At 45.3% G+C, this 12,207-nt stretch overlaps 2 protein-coding genes and 1 long non-coding RNA gene across 4 annotated transcripts in view; 1 reads left to right on the forward strand and 2 right to left on the reverse strand.

Moving 5' to 3' along the window:
- Positions 1 to 12,207, reverse strand: part of LOC117588650 — a 47,894-nt gene that overhangs the window by 1,701 nt on the left and 33,986 nt on the right. The window contains exon 3 of the long non-coding RNA XR_004574153.1: positions 2,765 to 2,771. This is a non-coding gene — a long non-coding RNA (uncharacterized LOC117588650). The remainder of the gene's footprint in view (positions 1 to 2,764; positions 2,772 to 12,207) is intronic.
- Positions 6,390 to 7,327, forward strand: LOC117588645 (uncharacterized protein F58A4.6). Its single transcript, XM_034280078.1, has 2 exons — positions 6,390 to 6,907; positions 6,977 to 7,327. Exons 1-2 carry the CDS (start codon positions 6,470 to 6,472, stop codon positions 7,280 to 7,282), a joined length of 744 nt encoding a protein of 247 aa, XP_034135969.1. The 5' UTR covers positions 6,390 to 6,469; the 3' UTR covers positions 7,283 to 7,327.
- LOC117588641 (bleomycin hydrolase) lies at positions 7,615 to 11,504 on the reverse strand. Of its 2 annotated transcripts, none has more exons than XM_034280070.1 (5): positions 11,360 to 11,504; positions 9,099 to 9,748; positions 8,539 to 9,014; positions 8,355 to 8,475; positions 7,615 to 8,282 (listed from the first exon to the last, which is right to left on the reverse strand). In XM_034280070.1, the coding sequence occupies exons 1-5, from the start codon at positions 11,361 to 11,363 to the stop codon at positions 8,067 to 8,069; spliced, it is 1,467 nt and encodes a 488-aa protein (XP_034135961.1). In that variant the 5' UTR covers positions 11,364 to 11,504; the 3' UTR covers positions 7,615 to 8,066. The 2 variants fall into 2 exon arrangements, with proteins under 2 accessions (XP_034135961.1, XP_034135960.1); XM_034280069.1 differs by having other exon boundaries at positions 9,099 to 9,958; positions 11,360 to 11,488.

Below are 12,207 nucleotides of genomic sequence, written 5' to 3' on the forward strand. Positions count from 1 at the left end.
GAGGAAGAACCAAAGGCTGGAAGCGAGATCGGGGAGCAAGAGATCGAGAGAAATAGACAGCCCATAAAATCGTATCTGTATCGTAATGATTTTCCATTTCTCCCCTCCCAACCACCCCGACCCACTCCATTGTTATCGTTGCGGGGTACGTCGACCCTTCGAAATGCATTTACCCATCCTGATAAGTTTTCCTCCCTGGCTGGCCCGCTGATTGACGAGGCGGATCTTTGGGGCAAACAATCATTATACATATGTACATACTTACATACATATTTACATATTCATGTACAAATGTTCCATTTAAAATCCATTTGGCCATCAAATTAAGTTGATTTTTCAGCTTTTTCTTTTAAATCATTTCATTTTTTATGTAAACTGTTGCTGTTGGGTCCAAGTATGTCAGCTAATGAACTGTTTACCTATCCCTATACCCGAACTAGATCACATAATGATAGTTACGTTTTTTTCTGCTAGCCAAAATCTGCAATAGTCCAGCCAAAGTCAACTCAAAGTGTGGCCCAGGGTGATGGGTCGACACTTCAGGCTGCGAAGTAAGTATTAACAGGTTGACAGCAACTGCATTACCGGCGCACTGCTTCAACCAAGCATGCCCTAATGACTTTTTGAATTATTAACCAACTGTTAACAATTAAGCGGGTTGTATGCTCTTAGCTGAAATTACCTTTCATCTGTGCCAGTCATTTTCAGCATATTTATTCGCATTTCATTCGGAAATCATCTGCTGCGCATCATCTTTCATCTATTTTGTTCTCCCACAGGGAATTTATGAATTTACAAGAAGATATCCAATACAGAATAAATCCAAAAGAAAGTTGGGCGTGGCAAATAAATGCAAAGATACAAAATACTTTTACAAACTTTACAGGGGACCTGTTTGAATTTATACATTTACCGATGTAATGCTGAATGGAACTACAGTTTGGATGAAAAATTACTCGCCAAACGTATATACTTGCCCCACACTGGGCTCTGTGTACATCGGAGGAGTAATCGGATGGAACGATCAGTGAGGCATGCGACACATGGTCTCGTTATCATTAGTAACGTCGCTTTTGGGTGACGTTTAAGCAGCAGCACCTCCTCCACCACTGGCTCCTCCACCTCAACACGGAACTATGTAGACGAGAGGAGACACGTCACTTCAATCTCAATTTCACACGCTCCGGCTCCGGCTCATGCTCCGAGCAACAGAAATCAGAAGTAAAGCGAAATGATTCTTCTCAAAAACGTTGTGACAAGCCATCAAAAGTCCGACAATCATTAGTCACAGGGGGGAATTGTGACACGCGCAGAGGAGAGGGATCGGGGCAGGGAGATTGATTATTTGGCATATTGAACTTTGACCAAAGATCTACAAACAAGTAGACACCCGGGAGGGACTAAGAGCATCTATTTGCTTGTAGAAAATTCATTCTACTCCTCTGCCCGCAGCAGCAGCATCAAAGAGATTCATATTTATTTATATGTCTAACATTTAATAACGCTACATATTCGTATAGACATATTTTTGTAGTCCCTCCTGCCGCCTGCCTCTGACTATGGTCCTCTCATAAATAAGAACAAATTGGCATGCAATTCGCCTTAGAGCAGCCACCAAGTAGAACATAAATTGCTCAACACTTGCATTCAATTTCTACAAAAACAACGATCAAGAACAAACAGATGTGTCGCCGACTGATTGAAGGAAGGGTGTGCTCGGGCCAGGGGCAGACGGATCGAGCAGGCAGAGTTCGGTCAAGAGGGGCATTTAGTCGGGGTAATTGCAACCAAGCAAGTGGGAAAGAAATTAGGAATCCAAATGATATTTTCAAGTTAAAGCCAGGAACAATGGCAGCTAACTTCCGAAATATTTAATTGAAGATTAATTAAGTGTGGATCGAACTTTTGCGGGAATTACTATAAACTGTACTTTCAGTTAGGCATTTTTGCTCGGCCCTTAATGACCGAAAATTGCATTCCTAAAATTCGTGCCCTTGGGGGCCGTTAGGTGCATAAGAAATAGGCGCTGCTGCTGCTGCGCTGCCGCTCACGTACACGCGTTTTACAGTAATTCGTGCCAATAGCAATGTTCCGTTTTGTGTGCGTCTTCACACACGAACGCAAAACGGCTCGTTAATTGTATGGTTGCCGAGCCCTGCTCTAAAATAATGGAATTAATTGTATTTGAATGTTTGCATCCATAACAGAGCTCTTTATCCACGCTTTTTTTTTTTGTAGATCTGAAGGAATATTCCCGGAAGTGGGAGTGGTGGGAAAGGTATTGGCAATCTATGAATCTGTTTGCTGATCAAATAAATCTTGCTAACGGGGGGAAACGGATATTACTAACGCAACTGACTAACCCCACAACGAATAACTTCACTGGGCTGTGAGTGAGTGATTCAGAGTCGAAGATTGCTGCACAAGCTGAAATGAATGACGAAATGAATGTGTCAGGTGCCGGTGAGCAGGTTGTGTCCGGTCCAAGTTCCAACAAATTACATTCATTGTAAGAACTCGAACGAGCCCCATGGAATTCCACGAAAATTTGGGAGGGTTCAACATCGACATGGAGTGGGAATCATCGTTTAATTTTATCGCCATAAACACTTTCGTTTGCTGATAAGTCTCACAATCGCGGCATACTCGTGTGACGTACATATCTTCGGGCACTTGCCGTGTTTCTATCATCTAGCTGAAGTCCGACAGTAGATGGCTCCAACTTATATACAGCAGTGCTGCGGCAGGCAAGGCACCACCGTACCACCGCCCTGTCATTATATGGTGATAATCAATTGGTGTGTCGGAGCCACTTGAGATTGGAATGGAAAGATGATTTGGATGCCACTGTAAAATGAATATTTTCGAATATTTATTGTCATCCCATACGATGTGGTAGGTCCACTTCACATCCCATCCATTCCATTCGATTCGATCCTATTTGTTGTTGTAGGTGTGCGCCCTGTCGCCCTGTCGATCTCTGGTGTTTCGATCTCGCATCTTGCATGGTGTCAAATGGCTTGAAGGCCCATGTCCGTGTCTCTCTCTCTCTCTCTCTCTGTATCTCTCTCTCTAGCCGCCGTCTCTATCTCTCTCTCTCTGTGTTTCAAGTGCAAAAAGAAACTGTTATTCTTATCATCTTCCGAGTGTTTGGTGCAGAGGTTCCAGTGGCTGAAGCGCATCCGTGGCCAATCGCTTTGAAAGTGAAACCGTGTTTATGCCGTTTGTTGTTCCAACCCGACACTTGAGTCTTTGTTTATGCGTTAGAGCCAGCAGCGTAACGCACTGTTTAGGGTAAAACTTAAAAACATAAACTACACAAATGCATACAACATATTCCTCCTTCGCTCTACTTCGATCACCACAGAACCTTAGAGCATGCCGTACTTTAGGGCATCAGCTAGTCGACTACCTTGCCTGTTTCCTGGTCTTGTGTTTTTTACTGTTATTTATGCCTGGATATGTATCGTTCCCTCAGAGACGCCAACACGAGACTCAAGTGGCGTACGGCGGCCTGACCAACCCCAAAATAAAAAATGAAAAGACAAAGAGGAAAGGAAAGGAAAGGAAAGGAAAAGGAATGACGAACGGCAACGGGAAACCCTTTGTGTGGGGAAACGCATGCGCGACTCGACTGTGTCGAGGGGCATATTTGACATATTGCTGACACGCCCACAAACAAATCTCTCCTCCGTCCCTGACACTCTCTCCTTCCCACTCTCTGCCCGTGTCACTCTCCACTTCAACGCTGCACAGATGGCGCACGTGCTTGCTCGGGATCGAGAAGGATGGGACTGCCCGTGGGCAGGCATATGTACACCAGTGGGCTGGACACCCAACATTGTTGCTACCATTTTATGAGCCATGAAAATTATGAAATAAAAATTGCATTTAAATAAGGCACATTCTTTTTGTCAGTGCAAAATGTGCAATTAATATTACACAATTGCAGCGGAGCGGAGAATTCCAGACAGGGGGGATCGTAGGATCGGGGGATCGGGGAATCTCTTGCCTGTCGATTCAACGGAAATTGAGCGCATAATTCAGAAAATTCAGAATGTTTCGCCTCGGATCGGATATGTCGTGCCATAAAAATCGTGTTGAAATGTGCAGCAGTGGCAGTGGCAGTGGCAGGAGGCTCGCTGGCTGGCTCCCTTCTGGCTCTCCATCGCATAGCCGGGCGCACTTACCGAAATTAATGCTATCGATGACAACACTGGCAGCCACAATAAAAGGCAAATGCCAAAAATAGCAGCCAAACATTATGCTGAGGAGGCTGCTGCTACCAGGGCAGGGATGGAAAAGGAATGACAAAGCAGCCACAGAAATTATAATGCTTGCCGTTGGTGGGTACAGTGATGGGGACGGGGGCGGGGGCGGGGCAGATGGGGACAATGTTGCCACTGCTGCACAATTATTGCCAACTGTTAACAGATTTGTTGGCAAAGAGAAATTGGAAGAGAGCGAGAGGGAGAGGGAGAGGGAGAGCGGCAGCAACATTTGTTTGATAATGATAATGGCCATGTTGATGCCTGGACCGGCTCGGTCCACAGAAGATGCAATTGCTCCAAGGGGAAATTGAGTCATTTCCAGATGGCACTCGTAATACAATGGCCGCACCTTTAAAAAAAACAAAACATTGATTGCAGGTTGTGTGTGTGTGTGTGTGTGTGTTTGTGTGTGTTTGTGTGTGTGTGTGTGTGTGTGTATGTGTGTCTGATTTATTTAATGATCAATTCGAATAACAGTCCTGCAACAGCGTAGAAATAATTCCAATCCAATCGAGAACTTTGGTTGATCAATGGAAGTTGTTCGTGCCTCCATGGGAAAAAGTAGAGCTGTGTGGCCGTCAGACTTGCTGCAAAACTAACATTTTGGGAGAGCAGTGAGCTAAAATAGAATGCAATAATATTATTTGTTGATTACAATTATAATTTGTAACAATTATGTGCTGAAAACAACCTCGGTTTGCTTACCTGTATTTTTGTAGATTTTCATAAAGATATCCAACGACTGCCGACTGCCAGCCGCAGACTTGTGGAATGTGGATTGTGGATTGTGGAATGTGGAGTGGAACAATCGGCGATTGGTAAGCTTGATATTGGATTTGTAGTGTGATTCTCATGTTTTATGCAACTAAAAACCAAACTTAATAAATGTTAAATGCTTTCGGAAGAGGGACGCACATCAAATAATTTCAGGTAATTTAAATTCTCTCGGGCCCTGCTTTTGAAATGCGATCTGTGGACAGGGAGGGAGTTGATTCAAAGCCGTTTGGTGGATATACATTTAGCATAGGTGCATACATGAGTGCATAAATCGCATCGAGCAGGTTCTTAGGAGGATCTCTTCAAATTGGTAGGCATAAGCCGGAAAAGGAACGAGGCCATGGCACAGCACGACTGGTAGTAGTGCCCGCTGGACTGCCGAGCCCAGCCGCAATGATGAGTGGGATCCATGTGCTTACGGCAGATGGCGCACACGGCTCTCTCATGGCCCTCCAACTTCGAGACGTAGAGAGCCCGATTTATGGCCACAAAGCAGATCTTCAGGCTATACAGCAGGTTGCCCATGCCCACAGCCGGCCAGTGCCACAGGCAGATGTACGTGGCGCCGAAGAATTCCAATTTATCGAAGAAGCTGATGGTTTGCGGAAGCGAGTGATTGTAGAGTTCGCACGGCTCTTGACGGGCCTTTGATGTGTGCCAAAGTCGCAGGGTGTGCAGGGCATGGAGCGTTAGAAAAGCTTGCTCCTGCATCAAGCGATCCTGGAGGCTGCCATCGCCCAGAAAGTTGTAATAGCAGAACATCAGCAACGCATCCAAGCCCAGCAGCACAGCGAGCACCTTGGGCAAATACTTCTTATCTAGGGGCTTCACGTGCTTCCGCGCGAAATAGTGCATCCAGTGCGACATCATCAGCAGCAGCAGGCAGTAGGGAACCGTAAAGTCCAGCTTGTCGGGCATAAAGCATAGGATAAAGACCATGTCCACTGCATGGACCAGGACACGTTTGTCCACTCTGATATACCGAACTTGGTACACAATGTAGTACAGGCTCGTTAGGGCCATCCACAAGAGGAGATCTTGGTATTTGGCGCGGACTTCGTTCATATTCAAACGCGTTTCAATTTGTTCTTCTCGTAAATGTTTTTACAATGAATCGGAATGAATTTCCTATTAAACTCGATGCTACACCTGGCACTGGTTTTGAAATTTGAAAAACTGACAGCTTTTTACACACAAAGTTATTTTTGAATGTTATTTTAGTGTGATTATCGATATCGATTTAAAAATGCCAGTACGGTATTTCGGTTAAAAAGTTCAGTATTTTTCGGAGTTTTGTTGGTATATTGCGGTATATTTGTGAGGGTTAAGCGGTATTTTTTGGCGTCAAAGGTTCATCATAACAGCCTGTTGCTGAACGTATCCTGATTAGACCCAATCAATCCTTGACAACAAAAAACATAATGTCTGGAACATTAACTCTCTGCGTCTGCGACTACTGGAAACGGCGTCACTACTACCAACGCCCACCCCTGGCCCTGGACGCGGCCTCCATCACAAACGAAGATTCGGTGGCGTCGGCAGTGGCGTGGTCGACCCCCGCGGATCAGGAAAAAAAGGCTGTGCGTCGCCTGAGGCTGCAGGTGGATGCCATAAATGGCAACTATTATCTGCAGGAGTTTCTGCAGCAGCGGGTTCTGGCACTGCGGCTGCAGAACCATCATGGAGTGCAATTGATTTGGTTGGAATTTGAGCCACCTGAGCGGGACACCATCGATTACAAGTTCGCCGACATACTGGCCCACACCATCTGGGAGCACATCGAGGTGGAGAATCTAATGTCCTGGCTATCCACACTCGGCGGTGGCTTCTCAGCCCTGGGCGAGCAATTTGGGCGATGCGTAAGTGTGGCATAAAAGACAAACCTCTGGGTACAGGCAATCAAAACCTCTCTGAATACACGCGAACAGGCGGAAACGGCTGGCAAGATCTCACTACAGCAGCTGAAGATTGGCTTGCGGCTGGGCGATCCGTTTCTACAGGCCCGCTGCAAGCTCTACTACAGCATTTCGCTGATCCAGCGCGGCCATTTGCGTGCGGCCAAGCACCTGATCCGGGAGCAGTATCAATTTGCGCGTGTCCATCGGGAGAAGGATCTGCGACTGGTGCGCATGTGCCAGGGCATTTGGCTGCGCCTGCGATACGAGTACGAGCAGCGAAACCAGCGGCTCAAGCAGCCCCCATCGCCATCAACAGCAGCAACCGAAAGTCAATAGATCCGCCAAGCAAAAACTAAACACAAAACAAATACTCTATTCTACGATAATCGCAATACGCGGCGTTACTACCATTTACCGGCAGGAGACAGGAGGCAGGAGGCAGGAAGGAGCATGAGTTACGATTCCAAGTTTTTAGGCAAACATTTTAAAATGTATATTTAATAGTTCTTTATTGTTAATATTATTGTTATTATTATTATTTAATGTGTAATTGTATATACGTAAAAAAATGCATTTACATCATTCATTTTCTTATTTAGTTTGAGTTTTGTTTGTATTATTTTTAGCCGGGCAAATAGTCAAAAAAAAAACAAAGTCGATACAGGGCATTTTGTTGTTGATTGCTTTTACTTAGGCTAGACGCAAATTATGTTTAAATTACAAATTGAACGCCATCCCAAAAGGGGCGATGTATAAGTGTGTAATTGTTTATAATTATATATCATATATAAATGTGTGTGAATGCATGTGTGTGTGTGTGTGGGTGTGTGTGTGTGTTTAAATCAATCAACTATTGCGTTCCGTTTTGGTAAGGCCCTGACATCATCAGACAACAGAGGATTTTGAATACATAATTTGATAGGGGGTATGGGGAGGACGAACAAATTGAAAAAGAATAAAAATTAATGCTTAAGTTGCTTGCATGCCACACCAACAACCATCTCGTCTTGTCTCGCCTCGCTTCGATGTGGCTGCTGCTGCCATTGATGTTGTAAAGCTTTTTATATACGTTTATATGGGTTGTATTTATATAATGACGACCGGCTGCTGCTCACTGCGCTCACTGCGCCAGCGTGCCCATTGGATCCCAGGCGGGCAGCACAATGGGTTTCATATCGAACACGCGCAGCACATCCTCGGGCACATACTTCCTGTCGACAACCACCTCGAAGCCAAATTCCCTAAACCAATCGGCGCACATCACCAGATACCCCTTCTCGCCACGATCTTCGCCCCAAGAGTTCTCCACGCGCAACTTCTGCGCCACGCCATTCTTCTGCAAAATCACAAGAGACACATTTAAGGATATTATTTTAAACATGCTTCGAAAGTGGGCAACAGAACTCACATCCACAGAGACGGCGGTGAAGACCATGGCATGGGTCATGGCCGACTCACCATACATGAGACGATCTGCCTTCGAGAAGGTCGTTTGTATGTCAATGTCGAAGACCAGCTTGAAGTCATGGCTGCGGGCAAACCAGAAACGAAATTAGAATGCAAGCCCATCCACACTTTCGGGTGAAACTTACACTGACATATCCTCGATGCCCTGCTTGGAGGCAAAACGCTTGCTGACCTCACAGCCAAACCAAACAGCTTCGCCGGCCTTCAGGGATTTGGTGACAACGGCCAGGAGCAGGTCCACAGGTTGATTGTTGTACAGAACGGGACGTCCGCCGACCACATTGCCCAGACAGTCGACAGTGTAGGCCTGATCGTATTTGCTGGTTGGACGGGGATCGGTCACCAGGCACACCTTGTCCTCCACATTAAAGTGCGGCTTCACATAGCGCTCGTAGAACTCCAGCGAGCTGATGGGGCCAATCGATTGGTAGTTCTTGCTCTTGTCGTAATACTCCCAGACGAACGTCTCAGAGGGTATGCCCAGGCAGATGCCCACCACCTTGTAGATCTCCGACATTTGCTCCTGGATCTTGGCTGTGATCTCCTCCTCCGTGGGCTGCTGATCCATCAGCACACGCAAATGGCGGGTATACTCCCGAAGCTGAACGAATGTAAATGGAAATTAAAGATTAGCAAATGACTGAGGGATGGGTGGAAGAGGAGCGGGGGAGAGGCTTTTCCATACCTTGCTCTTCAATATGGCATTCATTCGTAAGCTGGACTCGCAGCTAAAGCTCTCGGGAAAGCATTTCTTTGGCATGAGACCATGTTTGGTTATCAGATTGACCAGCATATCCCACTGACCGCCATCGGAGGTGGGGTCCAGCAATTGGAACGACACCAGACGGCCATCCACCCTCTCGCCGCGTCGCGCCGTCTTCACAACATTGTTGAGAAAATAGTTGCTGCGCTCGATCTTGTCCCAGTAGAAGAGGAACGCCTGCGAGAACTCAAACTCATCCAGATTGTAGTTCTTCATGAAGGGCAGGCGTATGCAGTTGAGGGCCGCAAACAGCCAGCAGCGGCCGCTGCTCCGCTGATTGGTCACCGGCTTGCCCTCCGTCTCCACCTTAAAGTTGAACACATGGTTCGTGGACTCCAGCACCTTGCGGGAGAGGCACGCATCGAACGGGTCCACACGGGAGCACACGTTCTGGGCGAGCAAGTTCTTCGGTTGGCTGTAGAAGTTTTTCCGCCACTCGCCGAGTAGTTCGGTGGTGATGGCACTGCTGGTGCCGCTATCGCTGTCCGATCCTTGGATGGAGTTCTTTGAAGCGCTGCTGTTATTGTTGCAATTTCCACCGGGGCCAGCGCCTGAAGAGCTATTCTTGTCAGCTGCAATTAAATTGGAATGGCAACGTTCGCCCGATTTTGAGTGGATATTTCGTACTGAATGAGTTGGGTCCTGGCTCTGCCTGCGACTGTGGCCCTCTCCCTGCTGCCACATCTTCGTCGGAGTCTTGGTCTTGATCTTGAGAGGAGTTTCTTGACAGCTGGCTAAATAGTGCAGGGATTTGCCCACACGCTTGAATGCCCACCGCGAATCTGGGTTAACGAAGATCGAACCAAAAACGAGAAAATTTTCGGTTGCGATTTTTACAAAACAAAAAATTTTGAAACATGCAAAGAATATCAAATTAAGCAACAAATTCAAAATCATTGAAAAATGACACTAAACTACAATAACAGGAATAACTCATATTTTGAGACGGGGGCGGGCTTTTGTGACTCAATGGAAATCTGAGAATGGGAATGGGTGCCCGTTGATAACGGTATCTTGAAAGACATCTCCCTCCCTAGAGTTGGCCAATGTTATTGCAAGATTGGCAGCTGCGAGTGCGGGCGGGCGTTGTCCACGGATTGTGGATAAAGGCCGAGGTACATGAGCTGAAAAATAACTTGCACAAAAAGCAGAAATTGAAAGCGAGAACAGCTGCTGCGGGACCGGGCCGGGCCGTTGCCATTAGCATTAACTGCAAATGTCTCTCTGTCTGTCCCTGTCTTTCTCACCCGCTCGTTTAGCGTGCGTGTATGTGCGTCTTTGTGTGTGTGTGTTATGCACTTTGGATTTCTGCTGCTTTGCCATTTATTGTAGATATTGCGGACCAGCTTTTGTTTTAATTGTTTCCTTCATGCATGCATGGATGTGTGAGTGTGTCGCCAAGGCCTGGCCCCCAGATGCTGATAACGCAAATCTTGATGAGTTAGCAAAATTGTAAAGAAAACTGAGCGTAAATAAACCTGGAAAAATGTATATTAGCACAACTATGACCCTTTTGGAATTGGGTTTCTCTCTGTGAAGTGAGAGGACGATGGAATTAAACCAGTTTAACGGGACTCGCAGACATTTGCCCGTTAATTCATATACAATACACACATTTAGGCATAGCGGGTGTGGAGTTATGAGCGAGAGAGGGTGATGTAGAGAAGACGAAGAGAAGGCTGGCCAACAGGCCAAAATGCCGTTTTAAAGACTTTCGCGGAAAGCCGGCCCAAAAAATCTAAACAAACAAAAAAAACAACAAAAAAAGGGTTAGCAAAAAAACAAAACTTGTTTGTCCAGTATTATACGTGTGGCTGAGTGTGAGCCACAAAAAAAAACACGAATTGGGTGAAATTTTACTTTCGTCTGGACAATGTTGTGGCTGCTGTTGCTGGGGCGTCAGCAAAATTGTCTCTCGCTCACACACACACAGAGCCAAGAGACACACACCCGCACACTTGTACATGGGTTGTCACCCCCGCACAAAGCGGTCCAACAACAACAACCAAAGGTTGCAGAAACTGCAGCAAAAACCATTTCCTTCATTCTTCTTAACCATTATTTTGGCTGCTGCTTTCTTTGTACTTATCGTTCTTTGTGGTCCGTAGTCCAACCCACTGCGTCAGAGGAGGCATGCGCGGGGGCGGGGACATCGTCTCTCGAACGCGTCCTACTTTACTTACACATCGTTTTTTTTTGGTCCTTTTTCACTCTTTTTGCTTAACTTTTAAAAATTTCACTTGTTTTGAATTTGATAACTACGGAATCTGGCTCTGCTCTACTTTCATATGTGTGTGCAAGCAACAGTGAGACCGCGGACTAGTTGACAAAATATTCCGATGCACCCTCAAAGATGTTCCGAAATATACGTTTCATTTTCAAAATATACCGGAAACATACCGACAAAAAATCATATTTATAAATTTTTACATTTGAAGCAATAAAAAAAGCTATTTTGGACACTTGCCACTAGAGCTATAGTTGTATTTAATTAATCAATGAACGCTCTGCGACCTTAGCTTATTATTGGATTGTACAACAGAAATTTTTCGTCAAAGAAGGTGAGGGAAAATATCCATCATATTTTACATGGTAATTACACGGTCCCATCTTACAAATTGAAATGCGTTGCAACTTCTCGAGTATTTCGTTAATATTAAATTTCATTAAATTAATAATGTTTATTCGGGAGGGGCCTAGTTAGAGCGAAGATATCAATTTGGCGTTTCCTTGAGCATTTTTAAAGAATTTTTATGTTTATTTTTCAGAAGTAGCGGTTGTTTTTTTCACATAACTAAAGTATCTTATATATTGTTGCAAACAAATTTGCATGAGTGCATGAGTTGCATGAGTTTGGCGTCGTTTAATAATTAAATAGTCTATCTATCCATCTATCTATAGCGGCAGTGTGAATAACCTCTTCTATCCACTTTTGTTTCGAAATTTAAAAAAAACGCGTTAAAAAAAATACTGGAAGAAAAGAAAATACTTATAAATGCAAGGTGTGTGTCCTAAGCAAGGTCGTCGTAAA

Source organism: Drosophila guanche, unplaced genomic scaffold (genome assembly GCF_900245975.1).
Source record: "Drosophila guanche unplaced genomic scaffold, DGUA_6, whole genome shotgun sequence".
Lineage (NCBI taxonomy): Eukaryota > Metazoa > Arthropoda > Insecta > Diptera > Drosophilidae > Drosophila > Drosophila guanche.

Excerpts from the sequence above, each read along its gene's own strand:
- LOC117588645 (XM_034280078.1), top strand. The coding sequence starts at position 6,470 with ATGTCTGGAACATTAACTCTCTGCGTCTGCGACTACTGGAAACGGCGT. Across the intron at positions 6,908-6,976 it reads GCGAGCAATTTGGGCGATGC|GCGGAAACGGCTGGCAAGAT; the intron begins GTAAGTGTGGCA and ends ACACGCGAACAG.
- LOC117588641 (XM_034280069.1), bottom strand. Across the intron at positions 8,476-8,538 it reads GGCATCGAGGATATGTCAGT|CCATGACTTCAAGCTGGTCT; the intron begins GTAAGTTTCACC and ends GTTTGCCCGCAG. Across the intron at positions 8,283-8,354 it reads TCACCGCCGTCTCTGTGGAT|AAGAATGGCGTGGCGCAGAA; the intron begins GTGAGTTCTGTT and ends GTGATTTTGCAG.